Source organism: Temnothorax curvispinosus, unplaced genomic scaffold (genome assembly GCF_003070985.1).
Source record: "Temnothorax curvispinosus isolate PA1 unplaced genomic scaffold, ASM307098v1 QBEX01006740.1, whole genome shotgun sequence".
In the NCBI taxonomy this organism is placed as follows: Eukaryota; Metazoa; Arthropoda; class Insecta; order Hymenoptera; family Formicidae; genus Temnothorax; species Temnothorax curvispinosus.
This window is the reverse complement of record NW_020216520.1, coordinates 3,265-22,258: the sequence shown is the minus strand read 5'-3', so window position 1 is coordinate 22,258 and position 18,994 is coordinate 3,265. Positions and strand designations below refer to the sequence as shown.

General features: G+C 42.5%; 2 protein-coding genes across 7 annotated transcripts; one reads left to right on the top strand and one right to left on the bottom strand.

Moving 5' to 3' along the window:
* Positions 1–408: 408 nt before the first annotated feature.
* LOC112456332 (transcription factor GAGA-like) lies at positions 409–6,441 on the top strand. Its single transcript, XM_025018796.1, is given in 7 exon segments — positions 409–868; positions 1,415–1,622; positions 1,704–1,886; positions 1,969–2,212; positions 2,882–3,513; positions 4,466–4,850; positions 5,826–6,441. Coding segments are annotated over 6 exon segments (1,935 nt in total). The 5' UTR covers positions 409–868; positions 1,415–1,433; the 3' UTR covers positions 6,128–6,441.
* Positions 6,442–6,522: 81 nt separating this feature from the next.
* On the bottom strand, positions 6,523–15,269 carry LOC112456330. Of its 6 annotated transcripts, XM_025018792.1 has the most exons (7): positions 14,449–15,269; positions 14,309–14,367; positions 11,208–11,608; positions 9,622–9,859; positions 8,016–8,407; positions 7,619–7,906; positions 6,523–7,179 (listed from the first exon to the last, which is right to left on the bottom strand). In XM_025018792.1, exons 3-7 carry the CDS (start codon positions 11,535–11,537, stop codon positions 6,991–6,993), a joined length of 1,437 nt encoding a protein of 478 aa, XP_024874560.1. In that variant the 5' UTR covers positions 11,538–11,608; positions 14,309–14,367; positions 14,449–15,269; the 3' UTR covers positions 6,523–6,990. The 6 variants fall into 6 exon arrangements, with proteins under 6 accessions (XP_024874560.1, XP_024874557.1, XP_024874558.1 ...); XM_025018789.1 differs by having other exon boundaries at positions 14,309–15,269; XM_025018790.1 differs by lacking the exon at positions 14,309–14,367 and having other exon boundaries at positions 14,423–15,269.
* Between the last annotated feature and the right edge of the window lie 3,725 nt (positions 15,270–18,994).

The following is an 18,994-nucleotide window of genomic DNA, read 5'->3' as shown; positions in this document are numbered from 1 at the left end:
TTAATTCGGATTTTTTTCTTTAACATGCTCTGATGGCCCAATCACCTAAAGTTTTAGTCATAATCGTAAGGCCGTAAGAAAATAGACCAACCACAGTCAATTATTCTTCGAGTGCGAGGAGAATAATCGACTGTGATTGGTCTATTTTCTTACGGCCTTATGATTAAAACTAAAACTTTGTTACATGTAATGGCCTCTTAAGTTAAACCGAGATTAAAATTAATCTACATTGTTAGAAATATAAGTCGTGCGCTCGATTGACGTCGTCCCCGAAGTCTCGATCTTCGAATTCGAATTCGGATTCGCGCTCTTCCGTCTCCCGCCGGATGACTTCCGGCTCCTAGCGCTTCGGCCGCCTGCCGCGCGACGGCGGCACCGCGTCGCTGCGTCGCGCAGTTGCGCCGTGACACCCGTGTGTGACGACTGACGTACTCCCACGTACTCCGTACAGTCCGTACACACATACGTGCATACGCATACTCGATCGTTCGCGATAGGGTTTGAATCAGCGAGAGAGTGTGTCGACTGTCGCGTGCCGCGCCGAAGCTCGCGAACGAACGACGGACGACGACGGCGATCATCATCATCATCGGCGCCGTTGTTTCCCCGATGCGTGCGACGACGCGCGCGTGCTGAGGACGTCCGCGTCGTTCGACGACAACGCGTGTGCGGGTAACCCCGCGACTTTCATGCCCAGGTGACCCCCGCGCGGCCACGGACTTTCTCCAACCTGGTTGCGGCGACGGCGACGGTGCGCGCGATCAGCCGACCCCCACGGGAAGCGAACAGGCGCGATTCGCCACGTCGTCCCCGTCCACGTCGCCGTCGGCGACGACGTCGTGAGAGGAGGCTCTCCGCCGTAGCGCAGGTAGCGGATCCCGTTTTTTTGTTAGGTTAACTCGCGGCACGACGCCGCGACGCTTAATCGGGTGGGGGCACTAATTAGGGAATGGATGGAGAGAGGAGAGAAAGAGAGGAGAGAGAGAGGAGAGAGAAAAGAAGAGAGAGAGAGACAACGCGCGCGTCGTTACCGTTAGTCAGAATTAGGATTGTCGGAGCACGCGTGCCCCACGCTTGATCCCTGGGATATCGTGTCGGGATATCCGGAGCCGGTTTCCCGGATTGTTATTTCACCTGTGGGACATCGCCAGTTACGTTTTATTTCATCCGCCGTGCACCCTTCGTCACCTGTCTCGTTTGGTTCTAGAATATTCTGACGAGAGAGAATCTTGTATACAACCTGGTAAACAAGGATGTGTATCTCTTCTGCTATGTCGAGCAAAACGCGCGCGTTTTCCTATCGGAGCAACTCAGAAGCGTCGAATATCTTTAAACTTGACGTCAAATGTGACGTTTGTAGAATTGCCGCATTGGAAAGTGGAGCGGTTGTATTTACTTTCTCGTTGTCTTGCAGTTAAGCTCTTGGAGACGGAATGGGTAGCAGCGGCCAGCTCTACAGTCTGTCCTGGGGAGAGTTCAGTTCCTCTCTGGCCTCCGCGGTGCAGGTGTTGAGGGGAGACGGCGATCTGGTGGACGTTACCCTGGCCGCCGGCGGACGCAGCTTTCGCGCGCACAAGATTGTTCTCTGCGCGGCCAGTCCGTTCCTGTTGGACCTGTTAAAGGTTGCGTGTCGTCCTTCCGGCGTGAGCGCGTAACGTGAAAGCGTCATCGCAGAAACTTACGGCAATGCGCATTGTCCACAGAGTACGCCATGCCAGCATCCGGTGGTTATGCTAGCGGGAATCGGAGCGGATGATCTGGAGTCTTTGCTGGAATTTGTTTACCGTGGAGAAGTGAGCGTTGAGCCGGCGCAGTTGCCTTCTTTGCTTCAGGCTGCCCATTGTCTGTGCATTCACGGATTGACAAAGCCAACTGTACTGACGGAGGTACGTTTCCTTTACATCTCGTTTTATTTACTTAAATAAAAATGAGGCAATTAATTTAGTGTATGTGATTGTATATATTTAGAGCGGAGAAGAAGTTCCTGCGTCTGCGATACCAACGGCGACGAACGATGGAGTGTCGAGAGCGACGGGCAACTCGTATTATCCGCTGAAACGCAGGAAAAAGAGGAGGAAGTCGTCGACGTCCTCCGCAAAGTGGCAATGTACTAGTAATACTACCGACAGCGAAAGCAGGCCTCTGGACGACAACAACAGAACAATGCCTTACGAAAATAAGGACGACGACACCATGGAAACCGATGACACAGGTAGCGTAAAGTTTTGCAAAGATTTTAAATCCCCTGTTAAATTAAGTTTATTTCTTAAATGAGGCACTGCAAGATTAGAACTGTGCGACGGATTTTGTAATTTTTTTCCTGCCTTTAAAATATTTCGTAATAAAATACCGTGTGACGAGAATATTTGTGTTCTATGTAATATGATTTGTCGGATGAATTTTCCTTATTTTATTAGTTCGAGTTTTGCACGCTTATCGCAATTTTTGAGTTAATTTCTATAATTGCAAGATTTTAATTTAAGCATGCAAAACAGCAATAATGAAACGGCGATTTCCACTTGTGTTTTGTGTCCGGTGTATTTACGTTTAACACGGTAGCCGTATCATAAAAACTATATACCAAAAATTTCACCGCCTGTGAGAGATTTCGTAGATATCTACGTAGGCCTTTTTTTCGTTTCAATTAAAACGGACACAAGCACAACCATCGATCGGGTTGAACTGCATTTCTGATTGGTCGTCCTCCAATTCGTTGGGGCGAGAGCGAGAGAGCGAGAGAGCGAAAGGGAGAGAGAGAGAGAGAGAAAGAGAAAGAGAGATGGAGAGAGAGAGAGAAAGAGAGGGGAAACAAATTCAAACCGAGCCAAAGCAACGTCAGTTCAGCCCCGTATGGTAACATTGTGTTTGTGTCTGTTAACAGCGGGCAACTGCCTGGTCGGAAACTACGCGAACAACCATCAGGGCGGCAGTCATTCACCGCTTCAAGACTCGTCCGTCGCGGACGATCATCAGGCGGCGCATCAGGAACAGGTTTCGGACGGCGAATCGCATCTGCATACGCTAATGCCGATGCAGTTGCACATACCGCAGTTCCACAGCTCCCTCAACATGGGCTTTCCGTCCGGTCTGGCGTCGTTATCCGGCTTAGCGGGCACCCAGACGGCGTCGAGCGGTGGCGCGAATCAGTCGAAGGCGCGCGGCGCCTCCGACTGCCCGGGCGTTTGCCCGCTTTGTGGCGCGACCCTGCGCCAGGCGAGAAATCTGCGCAGGCATCTGTTATCCTCGTGCAAGTACCGGTTCAACAACTCGGCGGCGACTACGATGGCGATGGCGGCAGCGCAGAATTCCGACTCGACGGAGATCAAAACCGAGATCAAGACCGAGATCGAAGCGCCGGGCTACGATCAGTCATCGATGACGTATGGGACCGACAGCGGAAGTAACGACTGCGAACAGATAGTCTGCAATCCTACCCTACCCTCACCGACGTCGCACGAGAGCGTGGTATCGTCGCCGAGCAGTATCCCGTCGCCGACGATCGCCAGATAAATTGTACAGGGAACGAACTCATCGGGAGTATCGAGACGAACACATTTTGTAGTTAATTTTCTTGCGGATTCCGTTTGTTGCTGATTGTGTTAACAGTGATGCGATACTCGAGATCGCGGTGGAGTGGTGAGTGACAACGTTACGCGCGAGGACAGAGAGGAGAGATAAAAGATATTTTGCATTGTATAGTTACATGATACATTTAAGCGAGCGGTTATTTGTAATTATTGGCGTACGCGTTATTTAACTAGGTCAGAAGTTCGGAGTATATATTTGCGCGTTTAATTTTATACAAGAATCTTCCACGTTAGTGTATAAGATCTACCCTAGGGTTAATTGCTGCAGGTTTAAGCGTAATGAATAAAGTCCTATCGTGAAATTATCATTATTCTTTTACCATCGATACTTATACGATAATCTGGATTTCGTGCGATTGTGCAATTCAACTTCGTCCACTGCGTTAATTTTATTTTGCCTATTTAATTCTCCCTCTTTTTTTTTTACCATGGAATGGTCTAATAGCAGTACGTTTCTAAGAATACGGACTACCGTTTATCGAATACCATTTTATAACGAAACCGAGGAATTTCCAACAGCCCACCATGTGAAAATAATCGGCGCACATTCCTATTTTGTAACGCTCCGCCGCGTACGTGGACTGTTGACAATAGTACATATACAAAATCGCTATAGTATTTTAATTGAGAAAGAAATAAGATAACGGGTATAAAATGTACTATCCAGTTTCTTTTCTTTTTCAATAAAGCGCAAACAAAATTACGTGATACTCTGTGCTGTCTTATTTTCCACAAAATACGATTGTGGCGTTATCTCAGCGTCACTTGAATTATTATCTCATCAATTTTTTTACCACACTAGAATGGATTATGTAGAAACGTGATGTCCGCGGTGAGATAGTCCGATCCGACGACAAGTTTCACACAAGTCTGTCTAGTCTAGATTCGAACTCGTTCTAGGAGACGGATCGTCGAAGGCACGCAGTCTGTCCGATCAGCCGGTGTCGTGTCCGCTGTGCGGCGCGATTCTGCGCCAATCGAGAAATCTCAGGAGGCACTTGGAGCTTCTGCACTTCGGTCTGGGCAACAGCGGCAAGTCCGGCATACACGCGAGGCATCGGCGCGTGGCAGCGGCGGCGGCGGCGGTTGCGGCGGCGGACAGAGTCAACGACTTCGGCCTGTCGTCTCTGGCGTGCGTTCGTCCCACCGTCAGGCTGGACTCGCACCTCGCCGCGAGGTCCTCCGAAGCCTCGGACTTTTCCATGATGACACCCTTGTCGATCGCCTCGTCCGTCAGTTCCGCTTCGAGCGTCAGTCTTCCAGGTGAATCTCGCAAGTTATTCACAAGTTCCTAGAATATTTTGTTTTCTGTAAATGTGCTTGTTATATACAAGCATATCATTTATCTTGTGTAAATTTCTGAATTCAAACGCAATTATACCGAGAAAAATATTTCCTGGATAAAGAGAGAGAGAGAGAGAGAGAGTGTGCGTGAGTGAGTGGTGGAATTATCTGGATAAAGATTTCCTCGTGCATAAAATGTTTATAAAATGTTTGAAGGATAATTGCTGCTAACGAGCTCATTGGTCGTAAACCATATTGATTCGACGGAGAAATGTTATACAATGGCATTAAAATTTTAATGTTACGCTTCACGCGCATTGTATATGATGTACGCGAATATTATCGAAAGATTAACGGATGCGTCGAATGCGTTATCGCTCTCTCAACTAAAGCGATTACACCCCGAACATATTCACGCGAATTGCAAGTCCCTCCTTTACGCGGGTATAAATTCTGTACCGCGCGATTATAAACACCGATAATTATCAATGTTTTGCAAGAACGCGCTTGCGACTGGGATATTCGCGATGGGATTTATTATACCATCGCGATTAATCCTCGTAGTAATTATAAGTTTCATGTTTGTCTAAAAACGTGATATATATACACATCACGGCATATTCGATGGAAATAAAAGTAAAATATTTATATTTTACTTTTAATTCCATTTCACGTTATCATGAATGACATGCAATCATGATATTTTTACTCTCAAGATACTAACTAATTAATTATTATATCATTATTCATAAAATATTTACCCTTGCGATGAATATAGCAAATCTGAAATTCTCCTTACTTCATTTTTTCCCTCAGCATACACACATTTTATAATTAATTTAGAATTTTAATTCCCTTACATGCATACGCTTATTATAATGTATATAGACAACGATGTCGAGACCTCGTTACCTAATAATGTCAGCAAAACTTAGATCTCTATGGTGTCCATAGGGAATCTGATGGGTACGAGCTCAAGTCTATTGGGTTCCGGCGATCAAAACGGACATCCGCTGTCGGGATCCACTCCGGCCACGTGCAGCACCGCATCTATGGTACCTCCGACCAACGGGATCTACTCCTCGGACGGCGGTCCCAGTATGCTGAGCTGCCTGCTACCATCGTTGCCCACTTTACCGTCCTTTTCCGCGTCTCATGATGTGTTTCGACACGGCGAGATGTTGCGCGCGGGGATCGCCTACCACGATTCCTCCCGACAGCACGTCAGACACATGCAGCGCACGGACGTCACCTAATTTCGTAAACTCCGCGGAAAAAGCGAAACCAAGGACGACAGTATCAACGGAACACTGAATAGACTCCACTAAGTGTAGACTTAGCTTTATCAAAGTATGAATATTTAACGCGATGTGGTAATGGACGGGTATTAAAAATGGCATTAAAAATGTCGCTGAAACGCGGCGAGATAGCGGATAAAATAGTTCGACGAGTGTAACGATGATTAGCAACGATGTGTTGTATTAGGAATTTTTTTACTCGGTGCTATGTACACGAATTCAAATATGTACGATCTATAAATAATAAATTGTTTAGTAATTAATAAATATAATACATTTGCTTTCATATTTTTCTAGCTATGGATATGTGAACGCAAGTATTTTCTTTAGAAAAGGTTTTATTGAAAATACTATAAAGGAAAATAAGAAATAAAAAATCAGGTCCATTTGAATATAGCATAAGTTACAAGTTTTTTTATAATCGTTATTTACACGAAATTTATTTCGAAAAAATATTACGAAGTCGATATCCCTGCCGAGAAATAAAATTATCTTGTTCGTTTTGGAACATCGAAAAATTTGCAGTTCTATCTTTTGTGCTAACTACATTTATGATTATTCTTGGAGATTGCTCACGTATCGTTTTTAATCATTCCGAATTAATATTTTCATGAAGATATTTAAGTCACCGAGCCGAGAGAAGAGGTAGAACTTTTCCTTCATGAAGATCGAACTCAAAGAGCTTGAAGAGAAGAGATCGTTATCGTTTACATCCTCTTCCTGAAGGAAATTTTTTTTACTCTGCGCGTCGGTCGACTAGTGCGCAACTATGAGATCATAATCATGATCTTCAAGATCCAAGACGATCGTTGAGATCATAATCAGATGATTAGATTCATCTCTTCGTGAGGTTTGCTGTGTCCCAGAATGAATGGCCAATTTCTTCTGGAGATCCTCTCGAGTTCGCCTTCCAGGAGCTTCACCAAGTCATCGAAATATCTCAAGTCGTGAACGTCTTCCAGCAACCTCGTTGTGTCACCCAGCAAATTGATCGCCTTCTTTTCGTCGCACTGTAAAATTCATAAGACGTATGAATATTGTATAACGACGGTTTTAGGAACGGAAACGGAATGTCGAGATGCAAATGAGATAAGCTTTTCCTTTAGCACTTTGAATATACTTCTCGATAGACTTCCAATCCGTTGCTTAATTACGAAGGTGTTTAATATCTATCAAAAATTGAAAAGTTGCCACTTCTCTAACAATCTCCACTGATGAAGATTCAATTCTGCATTAAATCAAAAGCTTGCTATCCATATTTAATGCAATCAATATATATAATAAAATGCAATCAGTACAGTATACATAAACTATCTCTGCAGTTTTTGTATCTTCGCAATAGTATATTCATTTACATTGAGTTTTTTTCGAGAAACTGATAATATATAACTATTTGAGTCTTTGCACTAAGATTTTAATTTCGATGAGAGCCGAGGACGAGACGTTTACCTGAAAGTTTGTACGTAAACCGCATATATCCCCCTGGATCTCTTTATTGGCGAGTTGCAGCCGTTCTATTCTATCGCGGAGATGGCGTACCCAATTATTCGGATCGTCGGGAACCGCCGGTGCTTCCACGTCCGTTTCAATGGTCAGAGCCAGTCTGGTTAATTGATCGTGAGAAGACGTGCCGTCGCAGAATCGATCCTCCTCCTTCAGGAGAGCCGTCGCCCTTCCCGGATCGTTCCGAAGACCTTCGAGGATAGATGCTACTTCATTGATGACCAAACCTCGATTCTGCGGCATAATTTATACCATTTACAGTCTACGGACAAACAGTACGATTAAATAATTAATTTTACACAGAATAAAAATCTTGTATCCTTCGTAATGCGAAAGAGCGTACGTTTGCGAAATTCGCGGCGTGATCTCTCGACGCGATCGCCAGCTCGTCGCAGAGGCACATTGGCGTGTTTTGCGCGTCGCTCTGGGTCTCCAGGCTCCAATCGTAACTCTGGATACCGGAAGTGTCCTCCAGGGAGGACGACCTTCTGCTGGCTGGACCTTTACAGTCGTCCCAAGTGGAGTTCAATCTGTTGTAACTCGATCTGCTGCTGTCGACCGTCTTCGTACTTGGCACCCCGCAGTCTTCGTCGGTCGAAGGGTCATCGTTTGATTTCACTGACACGTTAAAATCATCGGCGACCCATTGTCGGCGCTCGGAGATGGGCGAGAAAATCGCGTATGTCCTCAGATCCGCGCCCGGTAAGTTCAGAAGTGCCCTCGGCTGCGTCGCACCTGTGTTCGTGATTTTGTATTCATTTTACATTGTGTATTTGCCTGCGTTAATCGTATTTGTTTAAGTTTCGATAAGATACATTTCGGAAAGAAAATAAAAATGTGGGATAAAATATTGATTTTTGCAAGTCAAGTCTCGTCGAGCTGTAAAGAAATTAGCACGCGGAGCGTTAAAGTTAACGTTTCTTTTTTGTAGAAGACTTCTAAATGATATTATTGCCAAAAATGCCTTAAGTTTTTTCTTATTTTGACGAGCTGGCTGAAAATTTGTGTGTACATTCTTAAGCACTCGATTATGATAAAGAATAAAGTATTCAAGGATATATCAAGGTAAAATATCAAGATAAGATATTAAGTAATAGCGATAAAGATTTTTTTATTCGATCTAACTGATCATTTTAATTAATTATAATCGTCAGCAAGTTTTTAACTTTAAATTCTTTGAACTTGCTAACGATTATATCAGTGATTTATAAAATCACTGTAAAGAATTTAAAAAAAGATGCTTATTATTAGCATCAAAAGTTACATCGATTGAGAAGGATGATCGAAACGTCGTGACTATATATTTAATATAGATAATTTTTATTATAATTAATAAAGATGGCCAGTTAGGTCAAATAAAGAAAATCTTTACTGTTAATTATTAACTGGCGAAGTAAAAATGTCTGATTTGATTTAATTAAATAATAACATTATTTCCTACTTATATCCGTATAATTTTGCAACACCCACGCAGTTGGTGAAGAGACTGTCGATCGAGCTCGAGTTCGGGATGATCGCTCGAACCTCGGGGGGAGAGCCGTTTCCATTAACTTACTTCAGTCTCCCCGACACAGACTCAATCGAACCCTCGGATCGAGGCCGTTAGCGTGCCCGCAACAATGCTCGTGGCAGTTTCGCAGTCTCACGCCACTCCGGCATCTTTACTCGGCGGTAAGCGCCGAGCCACGATCCCGCGGGGACGAGGGAAACGGAGTAAATCCGATACGTCAAGCAACTCGATTCCGCGCATTGGTAAACCGCGAAACTTTATTAGGTCAGGTGCCGCCGTGGCCGACGAGTTTCCACGAGGTGGCTTTAACTCGGCGATCGGTTCGAGGGACCAAAAGCGCGACCCCCATCGCTTGCGCTTCCTTTCTCGAACTTATTCGATCGAACGAAAGGTAACGGGGACGTGGAAGGCAGAGGGAGAAACCTTAGATTTTGCGTACCGATCTGCCTGGAATCGATGAGACGGCTCGACCGTTTTCGGCAACGCCGGTACCTCCATTCTCCGCTCTCGTTCTCCAACGTGAATCTCATCTGGGAGAAGGTAAAGCGGCGAGGGGACGGTATGAGTATCCGGTATTCTTGCGATCTGATCAGTCTCTCCGGGGTGTAGCAGACGGGATTGATGCATGCCTCCTTGACGTTGCGCTCGCTGCCGGTTACAGTCGCGGGCGAACTGCTCTGCATGCCGAGAGAGACGGGGGTGGATCATTTATTAATCGCGCTTCTATCGTTCGGGGGTCTCAACGGGGCAGACGTGTGTCGTTAAGTCCTCCGCGACGTCGTATCGAACGTTTTACGACTCCGACAAACGCGAATGAAATATTGAAACAAAACAAAACAAAAAAAAGACAAGACAGGAAAGGAGATATTTGAGTCATTGAAGAGAAACTACGAAAACCGATAAATTCGTAAACTAATTTGCGGCAAAGCAATTGCGGCTAAGCAATTGCGGCTTAAATGACGAGCGCTTGCATCTTGTGTTCGTATCTTTGCGTGTGCAAGTGATATCGATCAGTCGCGCGGAGAGATATCCGGCCCCTTTACATTTATTTGCTCAGTTATCTAATTAAGCCGGAGCCAGAGTCTCTTGCGGCCCGATAATCGGATTGGATACAATTCGTATAATACGCCGACATCGCGAAAGAGAAGAAAAAGGATCGGAGGAAACAGAACCGTGCAAATAGAGATAAAAATCCACGCTTCGCTAGGTTGAAGTTGAAATGTATCGCACATGAAAATGCAGCCACGTGCGCGCGTACGGAGATTGTGTGTGTGTGTGTGTGTGTGTGTGTTGTAACTAAACGAAATTTTCGTCGAAAGGAAAACATGAACAGGAAATTCGACGAGTGCAAAATTAAAGTGCGCTGCCGCGCTACATCCGGCGTTTATTAATTTAACAGCATCTGATAGTTCAAGTGAATGGCGACAGCGGTTATGTCCACGCGCGAGTAATATTTCAACCAGTCTAAACAGATATTTTAAAAACGTTGTTGAACGTCTCGGCTTTGTGCGTTGTTTCTTGAAGCTAAATTATTTAAATTACATTAGCGAAGTTATTCCACGGAATTATATACAAAATCTTCGCGACGAGAGGAAGCAGAAAACTCATTTTCGTTTCCCATTTATTATTTAGATCGTTTAAAGTTTAATTACTCGGACAAATCGCAAATATTAATTATATTAATATGCATCAATTAATGTTATTTTATTATTCCACGAGATTATACACGAAATCTTCGCGACGAGAGGAAACGGAAAACTCATTCTCGTTCTCATTTATTATTTAGATCATTTTTGAAGTTCAATTACTCGGAGATAAATCACAAATATCAATCCATTACATTAATATCTATATACATCTCTTAATATTATATTATTATTATTACACCTATATATATGTATATGTGTGACTTTCTATAAAACGTTTCCTGAATCAAAACCGACGTCAAAGTTAAAGAGCCCTTCGTAAGCAGAAACTTAAACCCCGGGACATTTCGCATATTAATAAATATGATGTCACACTCACCGTTTCCCTGGCGTCCCTCTCGATCAGATCGACATCGAGATCGTCCGGCGTGAACGAGATCAGTTCGATTTTCTCGCAGATCCCGCTCTCCTCCTGCTCCTGATGCCTCGACACATCCCGCACGAAGCTGCAGCTACCCGAATCATTCGAGTCGATGCAGGACAGCATCGACGCCGACGATCCGGGTGATCGATGATTCTCGACGCGATACGATCTGGACGATACCGCGATCTCCCGATCGCTCAACCACCAGCCGAAAATCTCCTCGCCGCCGTCGTTGGGCGACGACGAGCCGTACTTGGCGGCGTCTCTTCCGTCCAGATAAAACATCGCCCGGCGATTCCTGACGTTTTCCAATCGACGTGGGGCGCGTGCAGATTTTACCGCCCCGGAAATTCCGCCTGCAAGCAAGACGGATTGACGTGCGGGAGAAATCGAGTTTCGCAGTAATTCCCGCAAACAGGAGCGCCTGAACGCCGGGCGGCGTTCAAGGCGCCCGAGCCGTGTCTCGGAGATTCGAGGACGACGAATCCTCGACGCGCGCACAATCCCCGATTTGCCGATAATAAATTCTACACGATTTCGATTTGTCAACGACGAGCCTAGCGCGAGTTCCGACGATAAATCCGCGCTCTGACGAAGTCTTTGAAAACGGAAAATAACGTGGAAATTCCTCACGTTGCGCGCGGCGTAAGGAATAATAAGTAACGATGCTGTTGCGACGTAAAAGATGATTAATTAATGATAAATATATGATTTATATAAGATCTCAATTTTACATAAGATATAGATAAATTGACGATTTTATGACGAAAAATGCAAGCTTTTTGTAGTATCTCTCTCTCTCCTCATTCGAAAAACCTTTTTAATATATTGTGCAGATGAAACTACATATATATAGAGTTATATTATTCTTTTATTATTAATTTTATCCGTGTTTTGTTCTGCTCTCTTAATCATTCTGATCGAACTGGATTTACAAAGATAGCGACTCAAAATGTACGAATGGTACGAGCTGTCAACACGTGACGTGAGAACACATATCAAACATTAAATCTTTTATGAGTCACGAAAACCGGCGCGGTGTTTTACAGCTGGAAACTCATACAGCGTTTCAACTATCTTCGTTTATCTATGTAATGTCACTTAAGTATGCACTTAGTGCATGTGTACGCTGAATAAACGATGAAATTTTCACTTGTCCGAAATCTCACGCGCATCTCGCATACATAGATCTACAAAATTCAACAGCTGTTATTGATGCGTTTTATTATAGTGATACAATTACAAATCTTTTTCCTTTACGAGAGCCCAACTGTCGTCGTTATTTAAATTAACCAGAAGAATATTCTTTTATACAATTAACAATGATTTGCCGATACATTCACACTGAGAAAAAAAATTTGTCAATCCCAGAAGAAATATTTAGTTCAATACGTTCAACTAAACATTTTAGTTAGTTAATTAAACATTAGTTGAATTAATTAATTCTTGATTAAAGAAACTAAATAAATTGTTGAAACAACTAATGTTTAGTTAACTAACTAAAATGTTTAGTTGAACGTATCGGATTAAATATTTCTTGGGATTAACACTTTTTTTTCTCAGTGCATTAGTTAGATTAGCTAGTATATAAATTTAGTTATTGGTTAATTTAATTAGATATTATTTAAATTATTTTATTTTGTTTTATTAACATTAAATATTTTTTAAATGTATTATTTCGATCACATCACTGATTTTACACAAAGAAAGAAAATATATTTCTTTCACTTAATAAAAAGAATGCATATAGCAGTACGCAAAGTAATCTCGTTACAAGAGAAACGTTCAATAATATCACAATATCTTCCCACTATAGCGATCGTGATAATTATTCGCAAGCTCTCTCATGATTATTAGGCAAGTGTAGAACCGACGAATCCTCTTAATTACGACGTAATTAATTTTCAGCGAGCCACACACTGGCGCTGACGATCGCGATCGACTGATCGGTCGACGAATCGAGCCGGTTTCCGCACTGAACTGCAGTCGATTCGCCGGCCGACGATTTTTCATCAGAACGCACGTGGTCGCGATCGCGCAGATATATACGCGATCCGATCGACGCCGACGTAGGCGATCAGATCTCCCGGGATAAGATCGTGTTTAACGAACCGTGCTCCGATGACCACCGCGCGTCACGTTTCACGATCGCGACCGGAACCGCCGCGCCGATTGACCGCTTAATGCTTAATGCGTCGTCAGCAAAGTCGGACGTCGACTGTGTCAGCGGTCACCCATTTCCTCGACCACCAGTCGTCATGGTGACTCTAATTTAATAATCCGTCATTTCCCGCTTTGCGTGTCGCACCTTTGCCAGCGACCCCGGCAGCCGCATCGACGAGCTCTGTTATCTTCGCTCCTTTTTTTCTAGCGTTTTTGTTTTTAAAGACTATTTCGATCGTGTAAAAAGGCCATCGCACACAAAATTGCATAGCTTAGCATAAGCGTAACGTAAGACCGCTAAACCAATGAGCATCCAGTATAAAGTCGCCATATTGATTTACATAAGATGCTTATTGGTCCAGCGGTCTTATGCTATGCTTATGCAGCCTGTGCAATTTTGTGTGCGATGGCCTTAATTGTTCGCGAATCTCCCGGTCTTTCCGTATCAAGATCTTGCGGCGAATTAGAAAAATCTCACGTCAATCGTAAAAGCGATCGCGATTCGGGTGAATCCTCGCGAAAATTTTCATCTTGCCGCGCTCATAGGAAAAACGCCGTACACATTGAAAAGCAGGGTAATGCTCCGCGAAATAACTCCTTTTGAACGCAGTGAATAGAGTGACGTATTTTCAATGAATTTTACACGAAAAGCGTTTACGTTTCGAGCTAAGTAAAGAAAGTTCGGTTGAGCGAGCAATTTGAATTAAACGAGCTTGGTTTAGCGATTCGCCTTTGTTTGATGGGCCGTAATATGCTATCTATCATTTATGGTGTATAGGTATAAAAAGAAATTCGATTGCATCGAGGTCTAAACGATTTGAGTAAGAATTTGTAATCGTTCCTAATATTAACTAAAGAGTAGGTTTTCTAGTTCTTATTTCGCTTTGCCATACTCCTGCAACGAGCTGGTCTTTTACATCGACCGCCACTTTCTCATGCACTTTGACTGAAACTAACGACACCACTATGTAGCTGATGTAGCACACTATTATTTTATTCACACATACATTGTAGATCTCAATCGGTTTATTACTCTATTTAGCCCGTTGCTCTTTCATCTCTTCAGAAGCATTTCTTCTTAACATACACGTAAAGAGCAATGTGGTTGCCTTGAAATTAATTTTAAACGACCAAGATTTTGCGATCGTTCCTAACTAAAGCACTTTGCCATGTTCTGTGACATATCAGCGATTCCGTCTTCACCGCTGATTGCTACTTTCTCATGCACTTTGATTGAAGATAACAACCTTCATATAATAGCACACTATTACTTAATCTCATCACATACAATATGGATTAAGAATCGACATTATTTAGTCCGTTGCTCTTCAGAAGTCTCTTCAATCTCTTCATGTTCTAACATACGCGGAGAAAACAATTTGGTTTGCCTTAAAATTAATTTTAAACAACCAAGAGGTTTTGTAATCGTCTTTAACTATATAAAGAACTTATATTCTTGTAATGTGTCAACAAGTTTGTCTTTTCCATCGACTGTCACTCAATTTCTCATGCACTTTGACCGAAGCTAACGACACCATCACCATATGTAGCCGTACTGCCGTAGTAACACACTATCATTTAGTTCATACATACGTTGTAGACCTTGATCGGTACAAACAATTTCAGCTTTTGCTCTTTGGCCTCTTCGAGATATCGATAACGATTACAGCCGAGTTGTTTTCGTCTATATATAGACACCGTATCCCGGAATGTCGCGCGCGGCGCACTTTTACCGATCCTGCATCGTTATTTATTAGTATTTTCAGGAATGTTGGGCGGCAATAATGATAACCCTATATACATCATGCGTGCGATCGCGACGATTCCCGTCGACTGACAGGGAATGACGTGTCCGCGGGCTCTGTTTTGTATTCGCGATAACTCGCTGACCCGTGTGTGCCGTGATAATTTCAGCCGTGCCGAGTATTGACTGTTCGACTGTATACGTATGTGTGTATGTGTATACAATTGCGCATCGTCACGATGTTGCTAAACAGCCGCGAGCGAAGGCTCGTAAGCGTGCGCAAATAGCGCGATCAAAATTGCGTCGCGGTATAATTCGCTGGAGAGAATCGCCAGTGACAGAAAAACGACACCTCGAAAGTTTCAGTGAAAAGAAAAAGAAATCTTCAGAGACCTCAGAGAGAAATTAGGTTCTCTGAAGAGTCTCTAAAATTACCGTAGAAAAGACTTTTTCGAGAAGAGAATTCTTCGCGAACGAGAAGAATTCAAACGAGAGCCATGAAATCTTTAGTCGAGCACAGTTTTAGAACGACAAGATAGTTACTCCTTAAGCTATAAGTTATTTTCATACTTCAAGAATTATTGCTGGCAAGAGTTTAAATAATGCAGGCGATAAGATACTTTGCAATCTGCTTTTCAAGGTTTCTTCTAACCATCGTCACAGAATTGTGTTATATTTGTTGTATATATATATACTATATATTTTTTTATTTTATCCTTGCGGCTTTGGATGGACTTCCGGTGCAATGCAATATTTTACATTGTTCTCTTTTACACCTTTTTACCCATCTACAGCTTACTTTACTTTACATTTACGTCTACACACATTTACTTTTACATTATAAAATATTTTTCAAGTATTTCATTATTTATCTTATATTTATACGTATAAACTCTTTTCGGACTTAATAAATTTCAAATTTCAAAATTTTTGACTTGAACTCTCATCTTTATCATTCCAAGTTGTCCTATATTTTATATGTGTATTCTCTTTTGCTTCTCCTCTTTCCTACTTCTCGTTATTCGTCCCTTCTTAACCCAATTTCTTCGTATATTTATTGTACATAATATTCATTATGCACCGCGTATGTACATATAGCGCAGAAATATAATTACCCGTTAGTGATTACTGGTTATTTCGATATCTTCGACAAAAGGGCGAAGAAATGTCTTTTCTTACTGCAACGTCCTAAATACAAGATGTCTCAGATTCTGTATCTATCCAAATTACGCGAATCTCTAGAAGATATCCGAGAAATTGAGAACATCTCTCTTAAACGTTGGATTATTCGGATTAGCTGTCACAAGTGCAATTTTCTGCGAGAAACGCGAACAAAGGTCTTAAACATAGTATTCGCGGCCAAACATCGGGATATACATATACCAACTCACGCTGATAAATTTATTGCTTTGCTAATACAAACTGATTAATTAACTAACCTCTAGGCAGCTAGGCAGCTAGCACGTAAATATTCGATCATTGTAATTCGCCGGGTATTAATTTAATCGATGAATGAAACATTCGCAAATGTTAATTCAATCACTGGATTTTCACTTTTGTTTTCGAAAGGAGGTGATAAACGATATCATTCCCCCCCCCCCCGCTATCGTTTCGATTGGCAATCTCTTGACTGCTTTCATGTCAAATGCCTCTTTCGCACATCGATACGATGACCATTTTTGGGATTCGCGATAACGCCGTCGAGCGGGACAATTTATTGTCACTCATCACGCAAAAGATAGGCAAGTCGAGAAACCCAAGCCTGTAGTAAACCAAACTCAATTTCGAGAATGTTAACACGTTTATTTGTCTTATTGCGATATCCTGGAAAAATCGCGCATGCATTTATATTTATGCGGTTCGTGTCTTCTTGAAAGAGAGAGGTTCATCGACGCGACGCGACGTCGTGCGGCACGAGCGCGCCTGGAAGCGTCGCTCGAGCCGTAGATTGTCTTGCGAAATAAACTATTTTCCGATCAGTCAGCCTGTGGTCTAGGGATACGATTAAAGGGGTACTAATCCGCAAACATGCGTGCGAGTATTCGAGACCTCATGCTGATTTTCGTTTTTTCCCAGGGATTTTTACGGTCAAAGTTCAACGACGTCGAGGACGAACGGGCGGGCACAGGGGGCGATTTTTCGGGACGCGTTTCGGTACGAATATTAATCAGGATGACGTGGACAGGCCTTGATCGAGGGAGAAAAATGATCGCGCATCGCCGATAACGCGTTATCGCAGCGCGTCGTACACGTCGTTGCGCGCTCGGCTATCAGGTGCAACGGACGCACGTGCATGCCATGCCTCCGCGGTTGAGGGCATGCGAGTGCGATTACCCTGGATCGCGATGGTCTAAACGGATTCCCAGGGAAAATAAAGTTGACCGACGATATGGCTTCTTAAATTACGAAAAAGCGAACAAATTTTTTTCATTTATAAAGTACAAGCGGTAATAAAACGTGTCACGCGAACGATCTGTGTCAATCATTAATTTTTTAAATTTGCTCGAATCGCGAATAATAAAACAAGATCGGAAGGATATGCAATATGGTTTGAAATCCATTTACCCGTGTTTGCGGAGTACCTTTTTCTCCGATGCAGTAAAATCGAAATGGGGCTAAATTCGCGACTGCTTCCGGGCATCGAATCTATTTTTTTTACATTTCTCGTTACATCATGGGATAATACGCTCAAACATTTGCTGAACATTAATTATAGATTCGCGTGGCAGGTGTATTTCAAATTAGTCCGGCATTGTTCGAGAGATTCCCGTCTATTTTCCATCACGTTCAGAAGACTAGAATCGCTTTGTGCATTAGTCGTGCGCGCAGTTTACCTTGTAATTGTAATCTCGATTACGCTAATCTCGCCTTATCGAACGGGAAGTTCGCGTTGACTTTTTGCGATAAGGCGAAATTAGATCGGCTGTGCAACGTCATGCGAGAAACCGCGCGTTGCGCGATTGAGGCGGGACGGGAAGAGGAAGGGTCGAGAGAGTATCATTGAATTACAATGGCGAAGGACTTGGGGAGTTATACCGGCGTGGTTGGATAACATCCACTTCTCGATACAATGTCTCGGATTGCTCCCGCGAATTATACTTCTCTTAATAATCCAGTCGTTCAATAGCTCCACGGTCGCTTCAAATGTGATCGTGCGACGTAGCGTGTCATCTGATATATTAGATATATAATATATGAAGTGTTATATTTAAATATTATATATGACATAATTTTATATAAGTATATATAAGTATAAAGTAATAATAATATAAATGTTACAAATACATTTAAATTATATTATATTGTAATTATATAAGAAAATCAGAGTCAAATACGAGTAAATAAACAATATTATCGTTGAAATATTCTAATTCTATAGTTTTATTCGAAGGTAGACAAAACATTGTGGATGTTTCAACTATATTACGTCTCCTTTAGCACGATAAATTAAATAAAGAATATGTGAATTAAAAAAATTACAAGTAACCTGAGTTAAAATTAATATAACGATAAACTTTGACTTTCTTACATTGCTTTTACGAATAATGAACGCTTTTTTCACTTATTTATTACAATTATGTTATAATATGTAATATATAAATATTATATATTTTTGCTGAAGCCTCATCTTTTGCGTTCATACCTTCTTCTTTCACGTTCCTCGTGTCCTCCTTTGTCTTATTAAAACCAATGTTTGTACGCAATTATATTTAATTAAATTTTGATGACTGGCCAAGGAAATTAGCCGTCTACAATAGCTATTGTAGACGGCTAATTTCCTTTTTTACAATAATGATCGAATTGAGAAGAGACATATGAACTGTGGCTTTGTACT